General features: G+C 33.4%; 1 protein-coding gene across 3 annotated transcripts in view; it reads right to left on the reverse strand.

Annotated features, from left to right (window-relative positions):
• Positions 1–5,138: 5,138 nt before the first annotated feature.
• The window catches only part of LOC123653413 (serine/threonine-protein kinase NLK), a 161,900-nt gene continuing 140,802 nt past the window's right edge, over positions 5,139–26,236 (reverse strand). Inside the window, exons 5-10 of one of the 3 annotated variants that reach the window (XM_045589406.1) lie at positions 22,280–22,448; positions 13,408–13,534; positions 10,663–10,833; positions 7,980–8,199; positions 7,501–7,594; positions 5,139–5,193 (exon numbers count right to left, since the gene is read on the reverse strand). In XM_045589406.1, the coding sequence (XP_045445362.1) occupies positions 5,139–5,193; positions 7,501–7,594; positions 7,980–8,199; positions 10,663–10,833; positions 13,408–13,534; positions 22,280–22,448 (836 nt within the window). Of the gene's footprint in view, positions 5,194–5,779; positions 6,425–7,500; positions 7,595–7,979; positions 8,200–10,662; positions 10,834–13,407; positions 13,535–22,279; positions 22,449–26,236 lie in introns of those variants that run through there. The other 2 variants (XM_045589404.1, XM_045589405.1) reach the window with 2 other exon arrangements.

The raw sequence follows: 26,236 nt of genomic DNA on the forward strand, positions 1-26,236 counted from the left end.
CAAAACGTGCCTGTCATTTTGACATTAATATTTATCTGTGACTGTTTTTTAATCTGCTATTCTTTGCTTCAAAAATATTCAATTGAAGACTATGTTTAATAAGTACGCTCATCTTTATAAATATATTGAATTAAACATATATTTTTTTTAAATCTTACAATAAAGAAATGGATACAGCAATGAACTGAGCCTTTCGAACATAGGGGTACTCAGAACAACCATAAGTCTAAACATTTACACGAACAGCTTTAATCTATTCTATTTCCACTATTTCAGTAATTATACGTCAAACACTTTACATACAAGACCGTATACATAACAAAATTTTAAAAAAAATCTGAGACAGGTTGCATATTATCCGTGTGGTCGTTTATACGACGCTAAAAAATCATTACATTACTTTTGGCAGTTTGCAACAATGGTAAAATGCAACTAACTTCGTACACGACAGAAACACGTATCAAATATATTTACAAATTCCAGTTTCTGTTACTATTTCTTTTTTTTTAACAGTATTTCAAATAAAACCCAAAACCTAAGGAGTCCATCGTGACAAATAAACTAAAACTATGATACACGTTAACGTCGATAAGTATCATTATCGCAAAGCAAACATCCCTAATACATTATATTTATGTGAACATGTTTTGGGAATAACATTAATCGATACAGCCATTCGATATTATCTTAAGTTACGTTTAGCTTAAACAACACTATCAGTGCAGAAAATACCTACTATTTACATTACTGGTAAATAAGAATTAAATGAATGTTAGTCTTACGATCGAAAAATTCTTTGTTGTTTTTTTTTTAATTATTGTTTTCATTATAATAGACGTGTAATCTATAAAAGAACACAAATCCGGGCAGGGAGCTTAGTACAAGAAATCAAAATTCTTATCCGATTTCTAATATTTACAGAATATAACCTTATTGACATAACGAATACCCAATGGTATATCAGTGCATGAATTCCGTCATTGCTGACATCAAACGGAAAACGAAATGTGTGAAGTCTTAAAAACTAAAAACCATGTGCTTATATCATGTTAGAACTTAACATACGAGATCTCTGAAAGTCTGGAAACGATATAAGTATACGTATATTACGTAAAACGTAACGCGTGTGATTGTGGGTTAAGAGTTGGGACATCGTAAATCCGATCGACTACATATTTACACTGACAATCGGCGATGTAATCACTAATATATTATATAATATATTTCCCACGTTTAGAATACATCTGTAGTATATGACATTAATCGACTTTCAGTAATGCAGTCTAATATATAAAACGGGCGATTGGAAAGCGTTATAATATTATAGATAAAATTGTCTATACAAGTCACACAGACTGTGGGAGGTGTGATTGACTCAAATAACTACACCTAACGGATCACAGTGACAGTTTTCTGAGTTAAGGCAAGGTGGGTCCGTAGCGGTCTGTTCGCAGTGTTGACAAATACACGCACTATTAACCAAATTATGCTAAAATAATTTTATTAAATAAATATGTGATAAGCGCCATCTATTGAGCGACAAAAATATTTTAAATCAGCTAAAAGTGTGAGCATAGTTATTAAAGTTAAATTTTACAATCGAAACTGATAGGCAGATTTAGTCAAATATTTCAACTACTTGTAACTAAAAGCTATTTTCCACCGTAACCAATCAATACCAGTCAAAAGATAAAAAAACTCAATTGAACAGTAATTTATGGTAATATTTACGTGAGAGCAACATCTCATTTAAACATGAAGTTTAATTTTTATCGGAAAACTTACTTGTTTTAGTTATTAGTAATTATATTTGAAAAAAAAAATCAAAACTATACAAATTAGCTTTCACAAAGTCCATAACCAGTCATTGAGCTCATAGTATGTGTATTCATCAGAGAATGCACAGACACGCTTCCTTTTGTACCATCAAACGCACTTGATCATACAATTACATGGTATATTAACCGACCTCCTTAGGAAAGTAAGTCTAAAATCCCTTGCAATGGTAAAACCAAGACGCCAACCTAATCGTGCGGGATTACAACGGCTCAATCGATACTAGAGCCCAATTAATACTACGCACTTATATATTTACATATTTTTTATTTTATTTTTTTTTTATATTTTATATAGCTTTGAACTAGTTTTAAGGCTACGTCTCTCGACACGCACACACGTTTCCCCTATGCTATATCATATTAGCAGCGTGATGCAAATTATTCTAAATTCAAACACAAATGGAAACATCGATATCGATAAAAGAAAAGATCTCATCGTATCCCGACACTCGTGTCACGCACACTAACACACAGTTACATATGGTCTAATACACTATAAATGCTTGAATTCAATATGTATCAGTTAAAATTACATCACTATACATTAATATACACTACGGCATAGATAGTATATATTTTTCCTCACTATTTCCTTGTGTATTGGGTTATTATTATTATTTTTTAATAAATTCTAATCTAACCTAACTACGTAAAAATGTTCAGTCGATGTTACATACAATGGTGTTTAGAGTAAGCTTATAATAAAACTGTAAGTTTCGTACAAACTGCGGTCTCGTGAGATTTCAGAGTTGGCGCAAAACTGTAATCTACATTAAGCACGAAGCCGCAATCTGTACGCTACTTTATATTAACACAGGACACATCGAAACAATTCATTCGAACAGTAAAATTAATACGATAACAGAATATTATATTGCAACATGTATTGCTCACAATGTCCATACAATCAGGCACACACGCGCGTTTACTACATAGAATCGCAAATATAAGGAATGTAACTCACTTGAGCGACCAAGCGAAGCGATGATCTCACAAAAGCTACTGTCACACTAACGCAACAAAGCAATAAGATACAACAAAGATTTTGTGTACTCGCTGTATCTTATATTTCGGACCGTTGTTTTGCTATAGATCACAACGCCACAGTTTCGCTTAATCATTTAAGTGTGTCCGGTCCTTAAATGAATGACTTCACCTACAAAGCTGTTACATAGAACATCACATCGAGTTTTAACAATATTTCGCATTTCCAAGTACTTAGTTACATCTGCGATTCTTTTCGTTGTATCAATTCTAATTCGCGTTACATTACAATACCTTTGAATTTCTTTCACTACGAGGAAACATGTCCTAGCATGTCTTTTGCTTACCAAGTCTATTCCACCAATGGAAACACACACCTTTATATTATTGATAGACAGAGAAAAAACATGTACAATTACTCCATCAACTTGTAATATAACGCGATTTAGTCAACCGTCTTATCCTCTGCTATATTTATCTCCCCAAGCCGGTATATCTTAAAGCTATATTCACAAACTAACCGTAACCTAATACTAACCTAAGAATCATTTAAAGGACATTACATTTGGTAGCAATTTTAGATCATGTCTTAAGATTTTCGAATGCTTAAAGAGATTATCTTTCGCATATAATTTACCTCTAACGCTTATATAATGATTCCATATTAGAGTAATTTTTGCTGCATTTTTCAAGCTCTGTATGCATTAGTTTGGACATAATTTCTTAACATTTTTCTAAATACAGTTTTATTACATGTTACAAGAAGCGATGATAAATTTTAGATTCAGAAAATATTTCTGAAATTAGCATTTCATTATGCAACTATACATGAAATTTGGTGGATACATTTATTGGGCATAAATATTTAAAAAAAAATCACCAAATCTTCTAAATACTTTATATACGTAGAAGAAATGTTCTTTTTATCATAATTCACTAAAAATATATTTTCCTTCACATCAATAAACCTGAAGCATTATTTAAAAACGGCTTTAAATTTATTCCTAACTAACACATACAAAGCCATCATAATCACCAAGCAAAAATTTACAAAAAATTTCTTAAAGCGCTATACTTACACGCAAACAGAAACGAATAATATTTTGGTTCAAATATTACAAGCCCCGAAGCAGTTAAGACAGTTGACATTATTTTAATATATATTTTTTTTTACATAATATCTATGTAGCCACTTTGTTAAAAATAGGCTTATCATTCAGTTATATCAGTAGGTAAACTTGCGTTTATTCACGCCATTTTAATATTAAATATTTAAAAATTAGCTCAAATATATTTGGATGTTACGTTGACAGATCAAGCTGTTATTTACTGCTGTATAGTTCGCGTCATGTAAAAAGAACGCTGGCCTTGAATATATGGTGGTATGAGGTAGGGGGCGGGCGTGTTTACCACGCGTCGCATGCTTGCCGGTGTGCTATTGGTTGGACAGTTCGACGTCGACTCAAAATACTATCGCACACAAAAGTTTTTAATTACGAAATAGTTTTACATAAGAGAAGTGAGAAAATAACGCTTGCTGTCAAAATGCGCAAAGACGATTTACAGTGTTGCCAACACTTTCACAACAGATTAACATACGGACACTTGTAAAACTCCACTTACTATTTATTTCACTAAAAAACAAATATTAATTTATCATTTTAAACACATAAAAACTATTTAAATACGAATATCGAGAGTAAAGATAATTAATATTTTTGAATACGACATTTTGTAAAACTAAAAAATTCGTTATTGCTTTTGTTTTAAAAAAAAATGTAATTTTGTAAAGTGATAATTACTAAACTTATTTAGTCCAAATTATTCGCCTTGGTATTTCTAGTTTTTTAATGTACTTACCAATAACCACTATACGAAACCGCGTGTGAAAGCCTAATTAAAAAATAAAACAGTAGTACTTTCGTGCGCGAGTATACCTATGCGGAAACGCACCCCCTCCAGTTTTTTTCAGCGTTCTTTTTACATGACGCAAACTGTAACAAATTATAGAATGTTTCAAGACCTATAACACCAACAACTTTAGGCCCATTTGGTCTTCCAACATATTTCTGTAAAAGCATGGAATTCTAAACTTTAAGCGTTAAATATTAAAACTGATTATTACGCCTGGACAAATTGGTTTTCAAATTAATTGCTACCAGGAGACCACACTGAACATCAAGGAATGATCAAATCTCCTTGTATTTTTAACAATGAGTTAAGTAGGTTATATTGAGCGTTATCGGTTAATCAATTAATTTATCGCGTATCCGTGTATCCGGCGCGTCGCTTTTCGAAGCCGCGCTTTGTTTCGCGTCATTCCCATTGATGCGGTGAAGGAGGCAGTTCGGATGGATGGGCGACCGTCGAACTGAAATATATTCGCTGTTAAACATCGTATTACGTGCGATTCCCACACCCACGCCACTGATTCTGTTTTGGATTGTGATTAAAAATATTTAAACCCAATTTTTATCATGCAAAACCCAATTTTCGGCATTCATTTTCTTTAAAGATTAAACAATAGAAATTCGAAGTCAAATCCAACACAGAATCGGTATCTGACCATGCATAAATCGAAAAAATATTTTTGAAACTTTTCGTCTATGATAATAAAAGACTTAACAGCAAAACTGCATCACAAACTACATATTTAACTACTTTACGAAGTGTAAACACAATATCACCACAACCGAGTGCTTGGCACTGTTCTCACTGACTACACATGCACTACATACCAGGATAAAGGATATAATACGATGAAACTGTTTGCGAATATTAATCGATCGACGTTTAAAATAAGAGTCAATATTGAACAGACCAAGCATATATTGTCACATTCGAAAACAGTTTCAAAACTAAATACTTTGCAGTCAAATAAAATTTTTCTCCCATTTTGATATTTGCATTCAACCCAATAACTGAATATTACAAACTCTAATATTGCGCGATGGGAAAGAATTGGTTATTTTTTTTTTTTTTTGTACCCACATTACTAGCAATCGTTATATCCTTCTATTTAACGATTTTTTAACATTTGGTTCACCATACCACGATAAATAAAGGCAGTTTTAAGGCAGAGTTTAGGTAATTGGACTTAACATCGTTGTTGACAGTATATTTTTTTCAATTCTATACTTGAAAAGATATAAACTTGAAAGAATGTGGGTATATATAAAATCGCGTAATTGCTTTTTCCTCATGCACCGTAACCGTACCGGTACGGGACGGAAAAGACTATCCAACGATCAACCCTTTTGAAATTACGAACGACGTCCGTTCGCGAAGGCAACTGGCGAATAAAAGCAGAAAGCATCGAACTAACTCGTACATAATCTTCGCATTTAATTTAAAGCCATTCTAAATTTGTCTTAAACCGCGATAATGTAGAATTAAAAGGAGAAGATCTATTATGTTTAGGACGTAAAGTGCCTTGTCGAACGGCGTCCGCGTATACATAAAGATGGACAACAATGCGTGCGGGCGCTTACTGAATAAAGGCGCGCTAGGCAGCGCACAGAAATATCACGGGCGATAACAGCAGAATTTTTGCCGCAGTCTTGAAAGGGGAACAAACTTTTGCTTTCGAACTGGCTCTATGGCTGCCACAAACACAGAAAAAAAAGCAAAACGTTATTTCGTCTACTCTCTCGTCTAATATAATCGCGAACCACCATTTCAAGAGGGTTGATATCGCTTGAACTGCGGTGGTACAAAGAACTATCGCTCGGAAGCGGAGAAAGAAAATAGATGAAAAAAAAATTAAACCCATGCACAAATCGGGCTTACAAATCTGCCCGAAGGCACGTACAATATAAAAGAAGGCAAAAATTATTGTTACCTACACTGCAAAACAACTACGGTAGGCGGTTTCGGGGAGCGGGAAAAATTGGATGAGGATCTCGACATAGGCTTACTTTTGCGACCACCATTATACTATTTTTCTGTTCTAAATTAGGTTTTCGACTTGGTATAGACACGTATACTTTAGGAGAACAAAAGGCCGTGACACAGACGTGCTTTTACTAACAGATAGCACCGTGCCACACATAGTTGTGATGATCATTTGCTTTAGTCTGTATTATTATCGTTAACGACGTGTAGACAACTTTTAATTAACTGCAGTAATTTAAGAAATTCACTACTAAAAACAAATACCTTTATTTGAGTAGAACATTTATCTGATATACCCAATAGTATATTTAACAATTGTGCATGCTACTAGAAAAGAACATAGTATATAATTTTACAGTAATATACAAAAATTACAGTTTGCGCTGTGATATTACACTTTAATTAAATCATTACTTTAAGCTGTGTTGTCCACACGTCAAAATATAAGATAGCGTGGCCGAATATGGGTGCGGGGTGGTCGCTATATAGCTCAGCATTAGGTGCCTACTGACTATGGTCGATCGTCAACTTTTTTTTAGAAAATTTTCTAAAAGATCGAAACAAAACTCTAATCTTATCTAGCAATTGTCAAAACTTTTGGTTTTCCAATTTCTGTCTGAATCAGACAAACTATAATTTTATAGCTGAGGTAACAGAATACATTATAATTGGGTACTCCTTGGTTACAAAGTTGTCGATCGACCACAGTCAATGGCAAAAGGTTATATCGCAAAGAAATCACCTAGTGTCGGTTGGTTGCGGTGGGTTGCGGGCGGCGCCTTACCTTGCGAAGCTCTTGAACGCCGCTGACTGCGGGTTGATGCAGAGTGGAACCCTCGACGTTTGGAGTTGTTCTGCTATGAACTTGTGGATCTCTTCTGCGGATTCAAGTTGTAATTAAATTAGCTTTGCTCGAATAATCTCGACCTATGTACTATAGAATTGTCAACTTAAAATGTTATTGTAGGGCGTCCTTTTTTTATGAGATGTTGCAAGAAGTCAATAGATGACACAATCCTATTCTTTCCGTCGTCGAAGTAGCAGAAAATTTGCAACAACATATATTCAAAGTTACACATCATTACATATTGTTTTATATTTTCCTTATCTTGTACATTTAGTAGAGAAAAAAACAATTTTCGACCCAATTTTAATATCAACTATATGTAAGCGAAATCACCTGTCCAATTTTTTAACACAAAATGTTCAGCGAAATTTCAGAACAGAACTAAACCCAAAAATTACCAGAAAATTTTCCGTTACCTTTAACCTGGTGAACCGAAGTCAGTTTCCTCTCCCAGCCATCGTGAAAGGCGTGGGGAGCGACCGGTTCTAAGTCAGGTGAGTAATGTCTAGCTGCCGGTGGCGCGCTGTAGCAACACTTGCACATACACGAGTGGTAGCGCAGGCGTCCTTCTTCGAGATAAGGATGGGCGAGTGCGTCGACAACAGATATACGTTTAGCCGGATCGAATACCAGCATCTGAAAATCCAAATATTTTTATTAAATTATGGTTAACAGTTGACATGTTTGATGACCACTCTGGTGTAATGGTGTATGTGCCGTGTCAGCGGTACCTAAACACCGACGGTCGCGGTTTCAATTCCCACTCGGAGTGCTTATGCAAATATTTTTTACCGATCTGGTTGTTAGTCCTTGAGAGTCTCTCCACCGTGCCTCGGAGCAGTCGTCGGTCTAGTTTGTTATCATGTAAACCTCATAGCGATCGTTTCTCATAGTAGGGAAAATATCCGCCAACCCGCATTGGAGCAGCGTGGTGGATTACGCTCCGATCTTTCTTATTCATTGGGAAAGAGGCCTGTGCCGAGCAGTGGGATATTACAGGCTGAAGCGTAACAGTTAACGGATTAAGATTTGATTGGCGAAAATGATATCACACATATCACAAAAAGAAAATACTTTTATATTAGCTAAGTAAGGCTTTGATTCAAGTTACTACGTGTTCCAATTAAATAATTTACGGCGTGTGTTTAACATATTGATATAAAGAGAAGAATTAATTATTACTACAAAACAATTGTTCACCACGGGCACTGCCGATGGACACTAATACAAAATTTACATTTTTTTTTATGGTTGCCACAATTTCTGTTATCGAAGGAAAAGTTTTTCTTTTCAATGCGATTTACAATGTTATTTATAAGACTCGATTTTCAATGAGACACGATACAACGCGGGTTCAACGCGCACGTGCAAGCGATACGCGTGTTTTGATAGAAACGTGAACAACAGCAAATCGATGAAAAATTGACTTTTTTTTTCAAAAAATTAATAAATAATTACGAAGAATGAAAACTTTTTTACGTTAAATTTTTATCTTAGCTTATAAATCATTTTTTTTTAATATAAAATAAAGTTAATTTCAATCAATCGGATATTGAACTTCAACTGCTTTACATATAATTACAACACAATCGTTTGCATTAATTCTTGAGCTTATTACCTACAATATGCCTAAAGCCATGTATTGACTCAATGAAAAGAAAACTCGCGGACTCGGTCCTATGGTGATCTTAGGGTAACAACGGATGTGTGCGTGTACTTGTAAATATGCAATTTTGATTTGTGTGACAGTCACACGGCACGACAGCTGTCGTTCGCGCAAATCGTTTTCTTACATCGCTATATTTTGTGATATCAATAGAAATTTAATTTTTATGCAGATGTTTTGTTGTTTTAATTTTTATTGTTTCTTAAAACAATTTATAAGGAATCCTACGTTGTGTAAAAAAAAAATACATAGTAAAAATGAATATATTTAGTTATTTATTGCCAAAAAATAAATTTAATATTTACATTTAAAATTATATGAGGATATTATGAGATTTAAGCTTATATTAACGATATACGTGTGGGTTTATATGAAATTTGAATGTGTTGCGAATTTAAGACCAGACATGACTCAATTTATACTATCTTGTCAATTCTTCTCTGCAGTCTACATTCAGAATTTGTAAATGACAATCAGAAAGTGCGTTTGTGGCCGACTTTGATAAAAAAAATTGATTTTATAGAATTTTGATTTTATTTGTGTTAATTTAGGTATCATAAAAATCAGGACTCTCTTCACACGCCGAAATGAACACAACTATACCTGAAAACCAATCCACTCCACACATTGAGTTTGTTGCGTCTACACAAGTAGCAGCTACAATAATTGTGTTTGGTCGCAAACGAAAAAAAACGACTTCAATTATATCGACAAGTAATACAACGTAAGTAAACGAAAAAATAGTCAAGTAAACAGGCGTTATCAAAGATTAGTCGAAAAGTAGTCATTGGGTCTCGGTCAAATTTGAATGGGACCACAAGACAAGAATTAGCTTTCGATTTAAAAAAAGAATCACTTAAATCGGTACACCTAGTGAAAAATGGTGCGGTATACTACAACGTAAGTCGATGAAAAATTAGTCAAGTAAATATATAGCTCGAAAAGTAGTTGTTAGATCGCAATTAAAATTAAATGGGACCACATGACACGTAACACCTTTCGTATAAAAAAGAAATCATCGAAATCGGTCGACCGGTCGGTAAAGTTCGGAGGTAGCATACATTTAAAAAAAAATTGGTTGTCTGCAAAGTTGGCGTACGGACGAGTTTTTTTTTTTTTAATATTTATTATTTATGGAGTGTTTCGTCAGTCCGACGATGCCACCCTCATAGGTCTTACAAAAATATTCAATACTATCACGGACGATAGTTTAACATGACAACGTCATAACAAAACATCTCGGACGTATTGGCCAATCGAGTGGAAGAGAGATAGATGCGGTGCAAGCGTACAATGAGCGTAACGGGACAATGAGTCATTCTTTTTCGTGCATGCAGCCGGCGTTCACCGATTTATTAGACGATGTCACGTCAAACAAATCCAGTCGAATTGAGACGAGCCGGCTAACGAATATGGTCGGCGGTGCGACTCACCTGCGCCAACAAGTGCACGGCCTCGTGCGTGGCCTGCACGGAGAGCGTGTAGAGCGCGGCGAGCGCGGGCGGGCGCGGCGCGCGCCGCAGCATGTGCGCCCGCGCGCCCGCGCACGCGTACCGCATGTCCTCGAGCGACGGGGTGCCCAGCAGCTCCGTTATTAGCTCCAGCTGGAATATTACAATTGATACGGTGTAAGTGGTGCGTGGGCATTATAATGAAACGACTTTATCGGATTTTATCGCGGTTTATTAGGTTTTTTTACATGCCGGACGTTTCAGATAGTTTATAGCAACCATGGTCACGGGAGGACTGTTAGATTATAATGAGCGGAATTAACTTAAATATTAGAAAACAAAAGGTACGTATAGAATTTAGGCGCTGACACACCGACGATTGAGGGTTCGATTCACGCTTGGGACGAATATTTGTATTTGTACAAATATTTCTAACCCGTCTGGTTGTTTAGCTGTCGGTCCCAGTCATTATCATAAATACCTGATAGTAATCGTTACTCTTATAGGGAATATATCCGCAAACCGGCGTTGTGGAGTAGGGTGGTAAATAAAGCTTCGATCCTTCTAGTACATGGAGAAGAAGGCCTATACCCATCAGTGGGATGTTATTTTAGATAATTTACGTATTTTTTATATTTTTCAATAAATCTAGCTGATCCCAGACGATCGTAAAACCACCTCAAATATAATCCGAAAAAAAATTGTAAAAAAATTATTACATCTGTCTAGCTATGAGAGTTCTCAAGTGATAATCTATTAAGAGCCATTTCACAAAAATCGGTAACAATCCGCGAAATTGTAATATTTTGACGTCGTTAATCTCAGTGTTGGATGCAATAATGTAATTTATATTCTTGAAATATAATAGAGCAACCTTTGTTGTAGTCCATAGTCAGATCAGAATTTTGATTTATATTATGTGTATAAAATTATTAACCTTTTCATCAGCCTCCTCCCTGGGTAAACGGTCGCAATGTATACTTTGAAGTCCTACTTTTCAATAACCTCTACGTTGAAACCATTTTAAAAAAATATCATAATATGTGGAATATAATTTTGTTGTCCACTATCATAGATTTTTATTCCATTTGTATCTCTATTAAACGATAAAAAAAATTTAAAGTTACGAATATTTTCCAAATAAGTACAATTTTAAAAGCCATATTTCTCTTAGAAAACTAAGAAATTTTAACGAACTATCTTCATCAAAGTAAACTTACATCATTAAGGAATACAAAAAATAATAATTAAAAGATGTAATTATTTTTAATACATTTTATATTAAATAATAAAAAGATAGTATATATTGCCACGCATCAAGCCCGGTAAATCAGTCGAGCGCTAGCGCTCTTAGAGGTAAGGTCCACGCCAAATTCTGCGCAGCCGTCTCTTTCGCTCACACGCGCCAAGCGCCTGTTGTTATAGCGGATAAAACGCATTTGATACTTTCATAATAAAATATAAATAAAATAAACATATTACGAAAATGACTGTAAAATAATATAATGATAATTTCTGTAAACAAATGTATAATTTAATTTTCTTTTCTCACACTATCAATACAAATAGGCATTTCAATCTGTTTGTCTTGTTATTTGTTAATTAATATGTTTGTCGGTGTCGATGTCATTAAATACTTTTTTATTCATATCGTAAATATTAGATTCATTCGTAAACTGAAAAAACTAAATCAATTAAAAAAAATTGTTTCATAAAATTGATTTTTTTAATTTTATTTTAAATTTATTGACTGTTGTTATATAACATACTTGAAATTTTTAACAAATTAATTATGTAAAAAACATTTTATACCATAGTTATAATTTTTATTATACATCAGAAAATGATCACGATGGTCTTTTGGTTGTCAGTTGTCACACTATACGTACTAGCACAAAGATCGCGCGGCTCGTACGACTCGCGCGATGCGACCAAATTTACCTAAACTTGCAGAGCGTAAAATTGTGAAATGGCTCTTAATCACACATACGATAATTTATATATTTGTTACTTTGTATCGTGGAACGATAATTGTAAACGACACGAATCTAGTCGACTCGATACAAATGATAGCAATATTTGCTTCAATTAAAAATAAACTTATATTTTAATAAAGATATAATTCAGAAGCGATTAAAACTTTTATATCACTCAGTCACTACTAGCACCACGCTAACTTTTCTTTTCAATTGCTTATTTTATTGACATTGATTATTATTTTGTCTCAAATAAAAGTCACTTTATTTTATTTCATCACCACGAACATGAACCATGTGGTACCTGCTATTACAAACATTGTAACTATCCCGTTTGAGAAATAAATCATAACGTTGGTGTCCAAAAAAGTTACAAACTTTCAAAACTACACAAAGCTCTAGCATAATTATCATTAAGTATACAAATACACACTCAAATAAATATCATGTACCTATCAAATACACACTAAAATAAATATCATATACCTATACCAATATACTAATATACTCGATAGTTGATATTGTTCTAGGTGACACTAATTGTCACTTCTCTGTGTACACTTCCCTACCGGTTTTTCACTACGCTGTGTCCTATATGCCCAAAGGTTGTCTGGAAGAGATCGCTACTCTAGCGATAAGACCGCCTTTGTACACTGTTTTTTTTTTCTATTTGTAATATGTTATTGTGTTGATTGTTGTTATGTACAATAAAGAGTATCTATCTATCTATCTATCTATCTAATATAAATACCTGCTGCACGGGACTCTGCGCTTGGAACAAAATACGGCGGCCGAGCAGTTCGCCGAATATGCATCCGACGGACCACACGTCTACTGCAGCTGTGTAGTGGTTCGCGCCCATCAAAATCTCGGGTGCCCTATAATTAAATAAGAGCACATATACGTAAAGGGATTTTAAAAACTAAAAACTTCAAAAAGACACCATACTTTACGTTTAATATTTACGATAAAATGTACTATGTGTAATGATTTGTTTAAAATATCATTGATTGTTTTATATCAATTGGTTGTCAATTATATCGTGGGCTTAATATTTAATTACTAATAAAAACAAAAGGCCAAATATCGACAAATAAAGTTCAATATAATAAAGGTAAATAACTAACTATTAAATAATAAATATTTTTATAGATATAACAAAGTACATCGTATTACTTATTTGTCAAATAACAAGTCTTGGTTAACTTAACTATAAATATAAATCTTAGTTAATTCACAAATCATTTCGTATGAAAATATTTAAAAATATAACAACTTCGTAGGACATAATAAATGTCTACGACATGTTGAAAAATTCAAAACTTTGTAACATTAAAACAATATTATATTTAGAATACTTCTACACATACTCCAAAAATACGTAAGAAAATATAACATTTTCAAAATAAAAAAAAAACCTAGCTGAAAATATAAGTAATTTTATAAATCTCATAGACATCACGTTGTGCATTCAATATGCCGTTATGCAAAGATCAAGGATTGCGATATATTATGCACTAACCGCGTAAAGTAAGATGAGCTAGCCGTGGCCCACTTTCAAAACCTCGGTCCTCCGATCAAAGGTCATTTATTCACTACTATCGCTCCGCGTCGACGTCGAGAAACTGACGTGACGTGAATAGGAATGTTACTTGATATTAGTAATTGTATTTCAAGATTTCGAATAGACTTGAATACGCTTAAGAAAGTTCGTTGTAGAGTTTCCAAGATACTTTGAATAGCAAACATTAACGTTGCATTTAAGGTGACGAAATTCGTTATTGACGTTATGCCTATATTCTCACGGATTTATTATTATCGTTATTGGAACCTATATTTTTAAGAATTTAGTTTTTATACTACACTTCAAAACTTAAGTATATTACACTTCTAATTTCAGAGGGCGACTTCCTACTCGTAAACTAGTCAAGTCTATTTTCCACCTACGACAATATTTGAAAGTAAAATAGTGCAAAAAAGGGGATATATATTTTTTTTGCAATACGAACAAAAAATGTTTATTTTATTTTTAATTTTTATTTGTTGTAATTGTAAAATAATAATAATAATAAAAAATATTTATTTTTTCTCAAGTGATTCTTCATACAAACAGGTCTTAAATGTTTAAGTTGATTTGAAAAGTGCATGTTTTCTCACAATAAAGGCGTAGTATGAGATATATATATTAATGAATCAATCAATTTGGCCGAATTTGATAGCACGACTTTGGGTTAAAATTTCAACACATGTGGTACAAACTGGGCCATCTCGGCTACTAAAATAAACTGTTTTAAAATTTAATGCCTATCAACGGGATTTTTTTATTTTTTGTTTATTACTATAATTAGTTTAAATGGAATGAAGACTAAGTAGTTATCTATACTATACTAGTGTTGTTTGGGTTTTCGCTAATTTTGGAATTGTCTCAACATAAATTTAAACTTTTTATTAATAAAAATTAATAGATATAGCTTATTATTCGGTGCAGGATGACATAGTTGATATCATTTAATGACGCTGTATTGCATATATGCAATATGTTACTAATTTTGTACTAAAACACAGTTTATAATATATTATTTTTCAAATGAGTAACAGCGGAGTTTCTTTCCGATTCTTCTCTGCGGAATCTACATTCCGAATCGATGGTAGCTTTACTTTTACAAAAATAATTATTTATTTTTAAAGTTTTAAATTTGGAGGATGACGATTCAAAAGTGCTCTTGGGGCCTATATGAATATAGCTGTTTTTAATTTTGATTTTAAACACACTAAGAAAACACTAAGTCTTGAAGAAGAAGGCAATATTATGCTGAGCTATATGATTTAATTTAAGGAATGGTAATAGTTTTTATTGAGTGAAATAGACAAGAGACTTAAACACTTAAATCGATTTTAAAAAAATTAACATACTTATTTTTTGACGCAACTTAAAAAAAATAAAGTATGAATACATTTCTACATTCTACTTTCGTTTGTAATATAGTTATTAATTCTGTTTCGTTTATTGCAATTATTAAATTTTTCTATATTATCACCAATCCTCACGAGCAACTGGTGGTATTTCCGCAGACAATTGATTTATTTTACCTAAATTAATTTTTATCCTTATTTCTTATTTTCAATATTTTAAAATATTTGAATTTCTAAGAAATTCGAATCAATTGACATTCTAAAATATTTAATAATATACTTGTATTATTGTCATTTCATAAAATATTGCATAGGTCATTAAATTGCGACTTTCATTACTTAATTATTAAAATTCGGTAACATAATACTCTTTTTTAAGAGGAAAGGGTACCGGGTCTTTCTCCATACAAACGTAGTCGACTGTTTTCTCCCTGGATAATGACACTAGATCAAATATTTTTGTGACATAGAACTCTTTGCTGCCATGACCATGCCCCTATGTTTTGATTTTTTTCATATTCTTATTATCATAGGAATTAGGAGACTTCAAAAACTCGAAATATTGCATAATTTTTTGTACATTTTCAGACACTCATTAAAAAAAATATATGCATATTTTCAAAAAAATGAAAACATAGGGGCATAGCCGAAGTCTTCTTTTATTTTCTAAAAAAAATTTTTTTTTAAATTGCCATGTTTTGAGGAGAAAACAGTCGACTACGAAACACTGTTTTGGTCAAAAATTATATACCTAAAACGGTCTGAGCTGCAGTTGTTCCTTTCTTGCTTTTTGGGGGATAGGTCTGGGGGAGGGAAGGGTCAAAGCAATACGTATATACGCCAGCGAAGTGATGCCTCATAGTCGACAATTATATCGATACACTAGTGATGTTATTTTTAGTCGATATTTTCTAAAATTCGTATTAACAAAATTAAATAATTTCTCTTTTCATAACTACAATAAAACCGTATTTGTATATGCGGTTTTTATTGTAACACTGTGCAAACCTGGGCTAACGAAGGGTTTCGCTAACAAATAACAATGATAATTATGGTAAATAACTGTGTTGTTTGTTTTTGGTATCAAAAGGGCTCAATACAAGGATTTCAAAAAAGTATATTATGATTATTATTACCGTAATACTAATAAAAAATACAATAAGAAAGTTTAAAAAATTAGGACTGCTCTTTCCCATGCCTATGCCAAGCAAGCTGCGAGCCGCGCTTCTTCCTCGCCTCCTAGGCGAAAAACAACTTCGGGGTTTACTCTTTCCAATATTTTTTTTTATCAATTTCGGAATACTTTGTAAAAAGCTATGCATGGTCAAACATAAATAAATACAGGTACATAGCGACTTTAGAACCTCCTCTATTTTTTTTCATCGGTAAAAAATTGCTTAGTTGTTTTCTTGACATTACTGAGGAGCAGATTATTAAATTTGGTCGAATCTATGTACCTATGCGATTCGTATTTGGACTTCGCAAATAGAATCATATTTCTGAATTGCGTAAAAAACTCAAGTGGCCCCGCTAGCGTAGCATTCCTTGGAACCCCGGGAACCTTGGGACCCTGTATCAAAATTAGTGGGGGGGCAGGCAAATGATGGGTAAAGATTTCTCACAAAAAATGCTTGCATTGAATTAAAATAAATGTTTATTGATTATAAGTTATAACTTCCTCCTAGAATAGACAATAGTGAGTGTAGTCTGCTGTAGCTGTTCCTGTTCCATCGAAATCCTTAGGTAATTTTTTATCAGTTTTAGTTTTGAAAAACATCAAGTTAATACCTCCGGAAAATTGGATGCAAGGCTATTGAATTTTATCAGTAATAATTCCATGAGTTCTTTAATGGAATGAATGTTTTGAATTTCGGATTTTAAGCTAATTTAAAGAGCTTGTAGTTCCAAGCTGGAGAGTTATTAGCCTTGACCTGCAGCAATAGATGCGGGGGATCGTTCGCTTCAGCCTGTGAGGCCAATACTATTAGTGAATTCCTATGAATCTTCCGCATCTATATGGGGAATTCACAGGCGCATAACCTGAAGAAGAGATTCAACGCTGCCTCCAGGTCTTACAGGTAGTAAATCGCTAGGGCAAAGTTCAAACACAGCAGAATTGGCGAGAGACTATTGGGCTTTCCAAATGGAACCCATGCCTTTTGTTTCTTACAAAAGCTGTCGAAGGTAACTTTTTTTAGTCTACACTTCCATCATTGCGCGAACCTGAAGGCTCTCTGGCATATTATGCGAAAAAGTAAGCGAAATTCTTTGCACTCTTTTTGCGTCGAATTCAACTCTTGACGATGAGGGAAAAGCACCACCGAGCATTCCACGGTGCGAACACGCGATGCGTAATGTGCACTATGAGCAGTGTCGTTTGTCGTGTTCTGCATTATTTCGATGTCAAGAAGTCTAGTGGTGCTAATTGTATCCACCAGTGGTTTGCAACCAATGTGCGAGCTTCGTGCGCAATGTTTCCGCGTACATTCAAAGTGTGAAATGACCTTGCTAAAATTTGGGGGTTTTAAAGCGTCTAGTGTCTACATCTTTTCTCTAAAGGCCATGGGCGACGGTAGCCGTTATAAATCAGCTTCGTCTGCTTGTGTGCCCCATTCTTATATAAAAAAGATTAATTCATTGTTCATAATGATTAACTGAATCCCGAAATAAACGATACAGAATGTTATCAACAATTGGGCGCACGCTTGACTCGGATAAAAGGGGACTGCTTTTCAGACTTCAGTCATTTCTGAAGTTAAAACTCTATAGGTATGTATGACAGTTTTTTTATTCTTTTTTCCAGGAAGCACAAGATTAAGTGACATTGTGGATAGCATTTTACTAATTTTTGCTTACACACCTTAAAACAGGGGGCCCTGTAAATAGGGGGCCCCGTATCATTGATACGGCTGATACGGCAGTAGTTACGCCCTGAGTGGCACCCAATTCCCTACTTCGGGAATACGTATATTCTCAACTTACTTTACTCTATTCTTTTTAATCCTGTTGTACCTGCTTATCTAAAACGACGATTTAAGTTTCTTAGTGATTCCAATGAACGCAGTTTTCGTTCTGAGGAAAGCTTACTTCTTGAATTTCCCTCTCACTCCTCTTTCGTTTATACTAAATCTTTCACTGTTCAAGCTTGTCGACTTAGGAATTCTATAGAGGTGTAAAATCGGTTTCTATTTTTAACCCACTTCCAAAAAAGGAGGAAGCTCTCAATTTAACTGTATTTTTTATGTATGTTACTTCAGAACTTTTGACTGAGTGGACCGATTTCTACAAATTTTTTTTAATCGAAAGGTGGTGTGTGTCATTTGGTCTCACTTGAGTTTATTTGAGATCTAACAACAACTTCGAGTAATATAAATAATACGTTTTTACTTGACTATTTTCGTCGACCTACGTTGTATTATACCGCATAACTTTTTACTAGGTGTACCGATTTTGATGATTTTTAATTTAATCGAAAGCTGATATTTATCGTGTAGTCATATTTAAATTTCATCGAGATCTAATAACAAATTTTTGAGTAATCTTTAATAACGCGTATTTACTTGACTATATTTTCGTCTACCTTTGTTGTATTACATGTCGATGTAATTGAAGTCGGCTTTTTTTCCTTTGCGTACAAGTCGAACTCGGTCCACCCAGTCAAAAGTTCTGAAGTAACATATATACAAAAAAAAAGAAAAATACAGTCGAATTAAGAACCTCCTCCTTTTTTGGAAGTCGGTTAAAAATCAATCTGATACGTATTATTATTTTCTGTTGGTGTTCAATAAAGTGTATTGTTATGTTATGTCATGTTAATCAACCACTCTTTAAAAAAATTCAATCGATTACGTAATTTGCCTAACTAAAAAAACATAAATAAAATAATAATTGAAAAAGTCGCCTTCATGATTTTTGTAAGTGTACAGTACATAATGTTTGAAATTGGTGTGATTTATTTAGCTATCTTTGTGTTATTATTGAATTTTTATCTTGTTCCAGCCTTTTCAATTGACTTTCTAATAGTTGTTCTTCACGCAGGCGGCTTTTCTTGTTTTTTTTTTTTTTAATTATAATATTATTTTTAACCATTGTTATATCGCCGCAATTATATGTTAATTAATATATATAACCTATACCTATGTATTAATAACTGCGACAAACATGAGACATTACAAATTATATAGGTACTAAGGCAAACATTTTATACTGTGTATGTACTACATTACATATATATACTATATTTACACTTATACTATGTACTACATGTATACACTATAATTATGTATGTATTTCATTACCCATTCTTACACACACCTCAACCATGTAATTACATACCTAATTCATAAATAAAGTACCTAAGTATTTCGATAATTACCCACAAAAATATAGACATGTATCAAGTCACAAAGAGTATCCAAGTCAAAATAATAAAACATAATAATAAGTAGTTTACGAAATTCAATAATAGTAAGCCGAGTCACAGCAATACGATGCAGAACAAATTCAATAAAACAAGCCAAATTCAGAAAAATAGCACTATGCGCTATATGTACTCGTAGTCAATCACAAACGAAAGATGCGAATATTAAAATATCGTCAACAATTAATAGCTGAATAGCCGGCGCACGCACACTAACAACACGACAGTCACACATAGAAAAAACGGGGCGGAGATGGCGCGGGGCGCGGTAGCGGCATGCAGCGCGACAGAAACATTTTATTCAAATACCTATTTTTGAAAAGTCTCTTCGGTACCCTTTCCTCTTAAGACAAAATAAGTTTGGTTTTATAAAAATAAAAAAACAAACAGGCACATCTGTTCATTTCTTAGTATCAATTACCATAGCCAACACTATCAAAACGAGTTCCACAATATTATCGTATAAATTCTGTGATAACGAAACCCATTAATTGGCAATTACAGCGTGATTAATAGTAATCAACGCCTTAGAACCCTCATATTGAATTAATCAAAGATCATTATCATGAAGTTATCAAGTTATAATTCAATTTTACGTAGTTATATTATGTACATTTAATACTTATTTCAAAATCCTATTCAAACAAAAACTGGCTGTAAAATATTGAACAAAAGCATAGAACTTTTTTCTGTTTTTCAACGTTGTGTACAATATTATCGTCCGAAATTTATAATATTGTAAATTGAAAGTTTTCTCGTTTATTCGAATATATATTTACTCGTAAGTTATAGCATTACGCTGGGGCTTATAAGAACTGAGTTCGTAAACATTAACAAAAACTTAATATTGAATATATCCATCTAGGTTACTAATAAAAGTATAGTAGTTTTAAGAGATTCAATGAAATATTTTATTTTTAGATGACCTACTATTTGCATCTATAACTAAGTAGAACCATTATTTTTTGTAAATTTCAACTACCTATCGTAAACAGTTGAGAATTTTTCTTAAGAAATTTACAGAAAATCTGTATTACATAACCGTCAATCCGCAGTGGAGCGGCGTGGTTGATTAAGCTCTAATCCTTCTCCTACGTAGAGAAAGAGGCCTATATAAAGCAATGGGGCGATACAGGTTGAATACATGTATTACATTAAAACTTAATCCTAAAGATAAGCTTATCCTTTTTTAGATTTGCTAGGAATATTAAATTCTGTTGATACAACTTCATTTGACAAATCAAATATCCCTATAAAGTTCAAAGTTCAAGTTCTTATATACTATGATTTTATATAGCAATTATTTTAGAGAAAAAGAAGCGAACATAATAATTACGGAACTACCGAATAAAAAAATAATTTTAATACAAGTAACACTAGTCAAGTCTTTCCAGCGAGTTTCATACTATATACACACCGAAGTCAAAGTGACAGTTGGTTCTTGTACTTATTACCACAGTGACAAGCGAAACAATATGATATTGTCAGTTAAGTTAAACCAAAGATAAACAGATTTTACCGTATTAAATTTACTGTAGTTTATAACGCCTGTCTCAGGGGCTTAGTTCAACTGGTCAGTGTGAAAACAGCGTTCTAATTTACGATTAAATCGATCAAGGGGTTTGGGTAAACCGAGCGACACAATGTTAAGCGGGTAATTATCTTCGTAACACGAATATACTATAATATACGAAATAAAATAATGCGTATAAACGTGTGTTACTATCGATTTAAAAACCTCAAACTTGGTTCTTATTTTAAACTAGCTGACCCGGCGAACTTCGTATCGCCTAACACAAACTTTATCGTATGGTATTAAAGTTCAAATTGACTTTTAAGTATTATCACAAATCTTTTGTATGGGAGTATAGAAAAGTGTTGTTTTTAGACTTTTTTAGGAAATTTAAATTTTTTTTTTTTTTTTTAGAATTTTTCTCTCCGTAAGAACCATCCTCGTACTTCAAGGAATATTTTAAAAAAAGAATTAGCGAAATCGGTCCAACCGTTCTCGAGTTTTGCGCTTAGCAACACATTCAGCGACTCATTTTTATATTATAGATATTCTATAAGACGATTTAGTACATACACAATATTAAACAAATGTCGAAAAACAAAACCTTCTTTTCCTAGAGTTAGAAATGTCATTACAATCATTTTATTTTTATGAAAGTTGTAACTGTAAGCTGTGTCTACGCATAAACATAACCTAAGTATAGATAATATGTGCCAAGCGAATTGACCGACATAAGTCATACGGCAACTATTTCATATTTATACCATAAATACCAACCTGTAGTATTGCGTAACAACTTCTTGCGTCATGTTCTTCGTTGCATCCGGTTCCTCGACCCTCGCGAGCCCGAAGTCACATATCTTGAGCACACAGTTGCTGTTCACAAGCAAGTTTCCGGGCTTAATGTCTCGATGTAGGATGCGAGCCGAATGAAGATACTTTAAACCTGATGACAATACACAATTATATAATTATTAACTAAATAAGACGGTGAAATTCATATCACCTACATATATTTGTGAAAAATATGGACATTTGTCCATGTAAGACTTACTGAACGCACCTATAAATATTTGACAACCAAATGACAATTTTGTGAATGACAATTGCAGGCAACATTTTGTATTAGAAAATTAAATTATCGTTTTTAGTATAATTATATTATATATAAAATTTTCGTGTCACAATGTTAGTTACAATACTCCTCCGATACGGCTGGACCGATTTTTATGAAATTTTGTGTGCATATCGGGTAGGTCTGAGAATCGGTCAACATCTATTTTTCATACCCCTAAGTTATAAGGGGGACGGGGAATAAGGAGGTTAATAACATATATGGCAAAACAACGTTTGCGGGTTCAGCTAGTATACATAAATAGATTATCTGACCAGATAGACGACGAACTATCTTGTAAACTGTCAAACGCGTGGAGTTGACATAATCGTTGCATTATGATTATGAAGTATCGGAAAGATCGACTGGAATCGGTCTAGCTGTTCTCGAATTTAGCGCTTAACAACACATTTAGCAATTATATCTTTTATTTATTCAGTAAGTCCTTATAACTGCCTGAGTTTCTCTAAAATATTATAAGTAATACATTTCGCTTCTTAATTAAAAACAAACAAAACGAAGCTACAATAAGTAGCTTGGTAATAATCTTGTATTAACAATTCGTGACGCCTTGTTCTCCAACAGTGTTATAATAACAATTGTCTTGTAAAACAAAAACAAGGTTATTGAATATTGACACGTTTCATAAACGCCGTTATTCTTTTTAGTTGTAATCATGATTTAGATGACGTCGAATCCGCTAAAAACTGCTTCAAGTCCGTACCGAGTCGGATTTAATAAAAACCCAATTCCGTAATACCCGAAAACTGGATCGATCCGCTCTCGGGGGACTAATACTAGATACCAAATGTACCGAGGAAGACAGCTACAGTTCCCTGCAGTTACACGAGCAGTTTTTCCCGAGAGCACATGTAAGAAAAATTCTCGTGCAAGGATATATGCCGGCTCTTTCCGACCGGCGCGCCAGATTTTCGTATCATAAATTTTAAACGCGACGAACGTAGATTCATTTTAACGGCCGCGTTTATGTTTCTTATCTAGTCTGTGATAAACTGTATCTGGTCTAAGAAAATGTGATATCGTAAAAATTGCGATTACAATTTAAAATAGAGAAAACGAAAGACATTGTGTTATTTTTGGCAACTTTTCACCAGGAAGATGAATTTGCAGTGTTAATATCCAGATTTTATTGTGAATTTTCTTTGAATATGAATAAGTTTGCGGTTTTATAACGGTGGGCGGAGCGACAGAACATCTGCCATCCCGTAGGAACGCAAAACACGTCTCTGCTGAACCGTACAAAGCGGGTAGAATGCTACGTCAAATCAAATTAACGACACCTCACCACCTCTCGAGTTTAATTTCCCAAAGGGTGTAATATTTTCGTGTATCCGACGTCAAACTCCTTATTTAGTAGAAATTTAGTACGAAAACACTAGTCTGATGAAACGCAGTTTTGAATAAAATACCAGCAGAAACCAAATTTCATAGTACTTTTTAGCCTTTTAGGTAATCTAATTCGAGACGAAAGGAAAACATTGTTTTCATTACCTATAGCTTATTCGAATATCATTAAACAAAGGGCACGATCTTGTCGAGTATACCGTTCTTTCATTGCAGTGTGACTCACACCTTGAAGCATTAGCTTGTGGATATGTACTTTAATAGAAGTCTATATTTTACATCAGTCAAATTCCATATTAATGCTGACGATTAGACTAACGGGACGTGCGATCCGCGGTACGTTGCATTATATGAACATCGTTGCGAATGCATATATTTCCGTGCGAGAGTACAGTTTTGAGTTGTCTGTTAAAATTGAAAATCCGACTTAATTGACAGAGACCATTACGTTCTTGATATATGATAAAATCTTGTATTCCTACACTGCTAGTATAATTATATAACAAAGTCAAAATAACTGCTACTGACATATTCCTCCATATTTATTACCTTTTTAATTGAGTTGAAAAACGGGACATCTTTAATACAATTGTATATATTTTACTTTGTACCTGTAAACTATAAGGACAGCATATTGCTAAAGATAATTTCTTAAAAACATTACATTATATGACAAAAATTTGGTTAATTGTCAGTAATTTTAATTAGCTCATCATCAGTTATTTGACCTGTCTCACAAACAACAGCATTACTTTATATAATAAAACTCTAGCAGAACTTCCAACAGTTGAGCACAGGTCGTCGTACGCGCTCACCCGACCGCGACGACCAGTAGTCCTCGCTCCTTGCGGGGACAATGCTCTGAACTCATTTGACTACGACCAACGTCATGTTAATTACACTATTTAAAACTTTTACCTTATTTACTTTTATTACTCCTCGGTTGAAATATAAATTAAGCATTAATGGACTTATTACATTAAATATAATGATTATCGTTAGATGTTTTTGCGGTATTATTGTCATAAAAGGTAATTTAATTGAAAACGTAAAAAAAGGAAACGACATAAACGTTGTCGATCTAAATAAATAATATTAACATAATTATCCCTATTTACGAGTAATATTCCTATCGCGTATTTCAAAAGATATTTATAAGTCTGTCTAATTTTCGAAACTAAGCAATTTGATACGGTTCCTGTTGTATTTTAAATGAAAGTGAGCGTGTTTTCGTTAGTTTTGATAAAAAAAAATATATATATATATATGCAATTATTATTTTTATTTAGGTTTGACAGAGAAAATTAAATAGTATAAGTTTTGGTTATCAAAAACCTTAACGGCAAACCAGTACATTTAGATCTGCAAATTGAAGCTTCTTAAAGCGTTAAATTAGCAAGCACCCTTACGTTTTACCCGAAATTTAAATTTATATATTTATTATAATATTAATAACTTACTGTAATATGCAAGCATATGAACGTTTTCATTAAATATCTTTTGTCATCTTTGTTCGTCATTAGCCCTTACCCTTGTCGTCCTAACTACGGTGATATTGGCATTTAATGTGTAACTGCGACCGAATGACGCGTGTAAAAAAAATGATAAGTTAAATTTTAACTTTAAGAAATCCACATAAAGTTCAATATTCTATAACGTGCAAATCAATAACGTAACTCGACTCTGCGCCAATGTGAATATAGCCGTATTGTAATTGGCATCCATGTAAAACCGGACTGAACGTTAGTTCTATAACTTAAAGAAAATTTTATATCTTATGTTCTTACAACGATACCAAATCTTCAAAAAAGAAACCAAAGAAATAGTTTTAGTTATTATAGAAAGAAAAAAAAAACATTTAAAAAAACAGCAATCAAAGGAGTGCAACACAAGGTATAACGGTTTCTGGGTGTTATGTTTGTTCACGCGCTTACTAGCAAACAATAACGCTTGCGCGTACGCTCGCACGGCGAGGATGAACACCGGCTTTCACAATTAACGCCCTGCATCAGGATCCGTTAGGCTGACCGTTCCGAAATGGAACGTTTTACAGTTGTTCCGTGATGTTCCTGTTACCTTTTCGTCTTTAAAAACATTCTGAGATTTGCTTAGATTTTAACTTGTATTTTTGTATTGTTATTAAACGTGATTAACAGCTTTTTCTTGCACAGCTAACAATAAATTAATTCCAAAAATATAGTTGTTCAAAACGAATTTTAGTTCCTTTAGTATCGTACATTAGATCTATAGTTATA

The sequence above is a fragment of the Melitaea cinxia genome, chromosome 5 (assembly GCF_905220565.1).
Source record: "Melitaea cinxia chromosome 5, ilMelCinx1.1, whole genome shotgun sequence".
In the NCBI taxonomy this organism is placed as follows: domain Eukaryota; kingdom Metazoa; phylum Arthropoda; class Insecta; order Lepidoptera; family Nymphalidae; genus Melitaea; species Melitaea cinxia.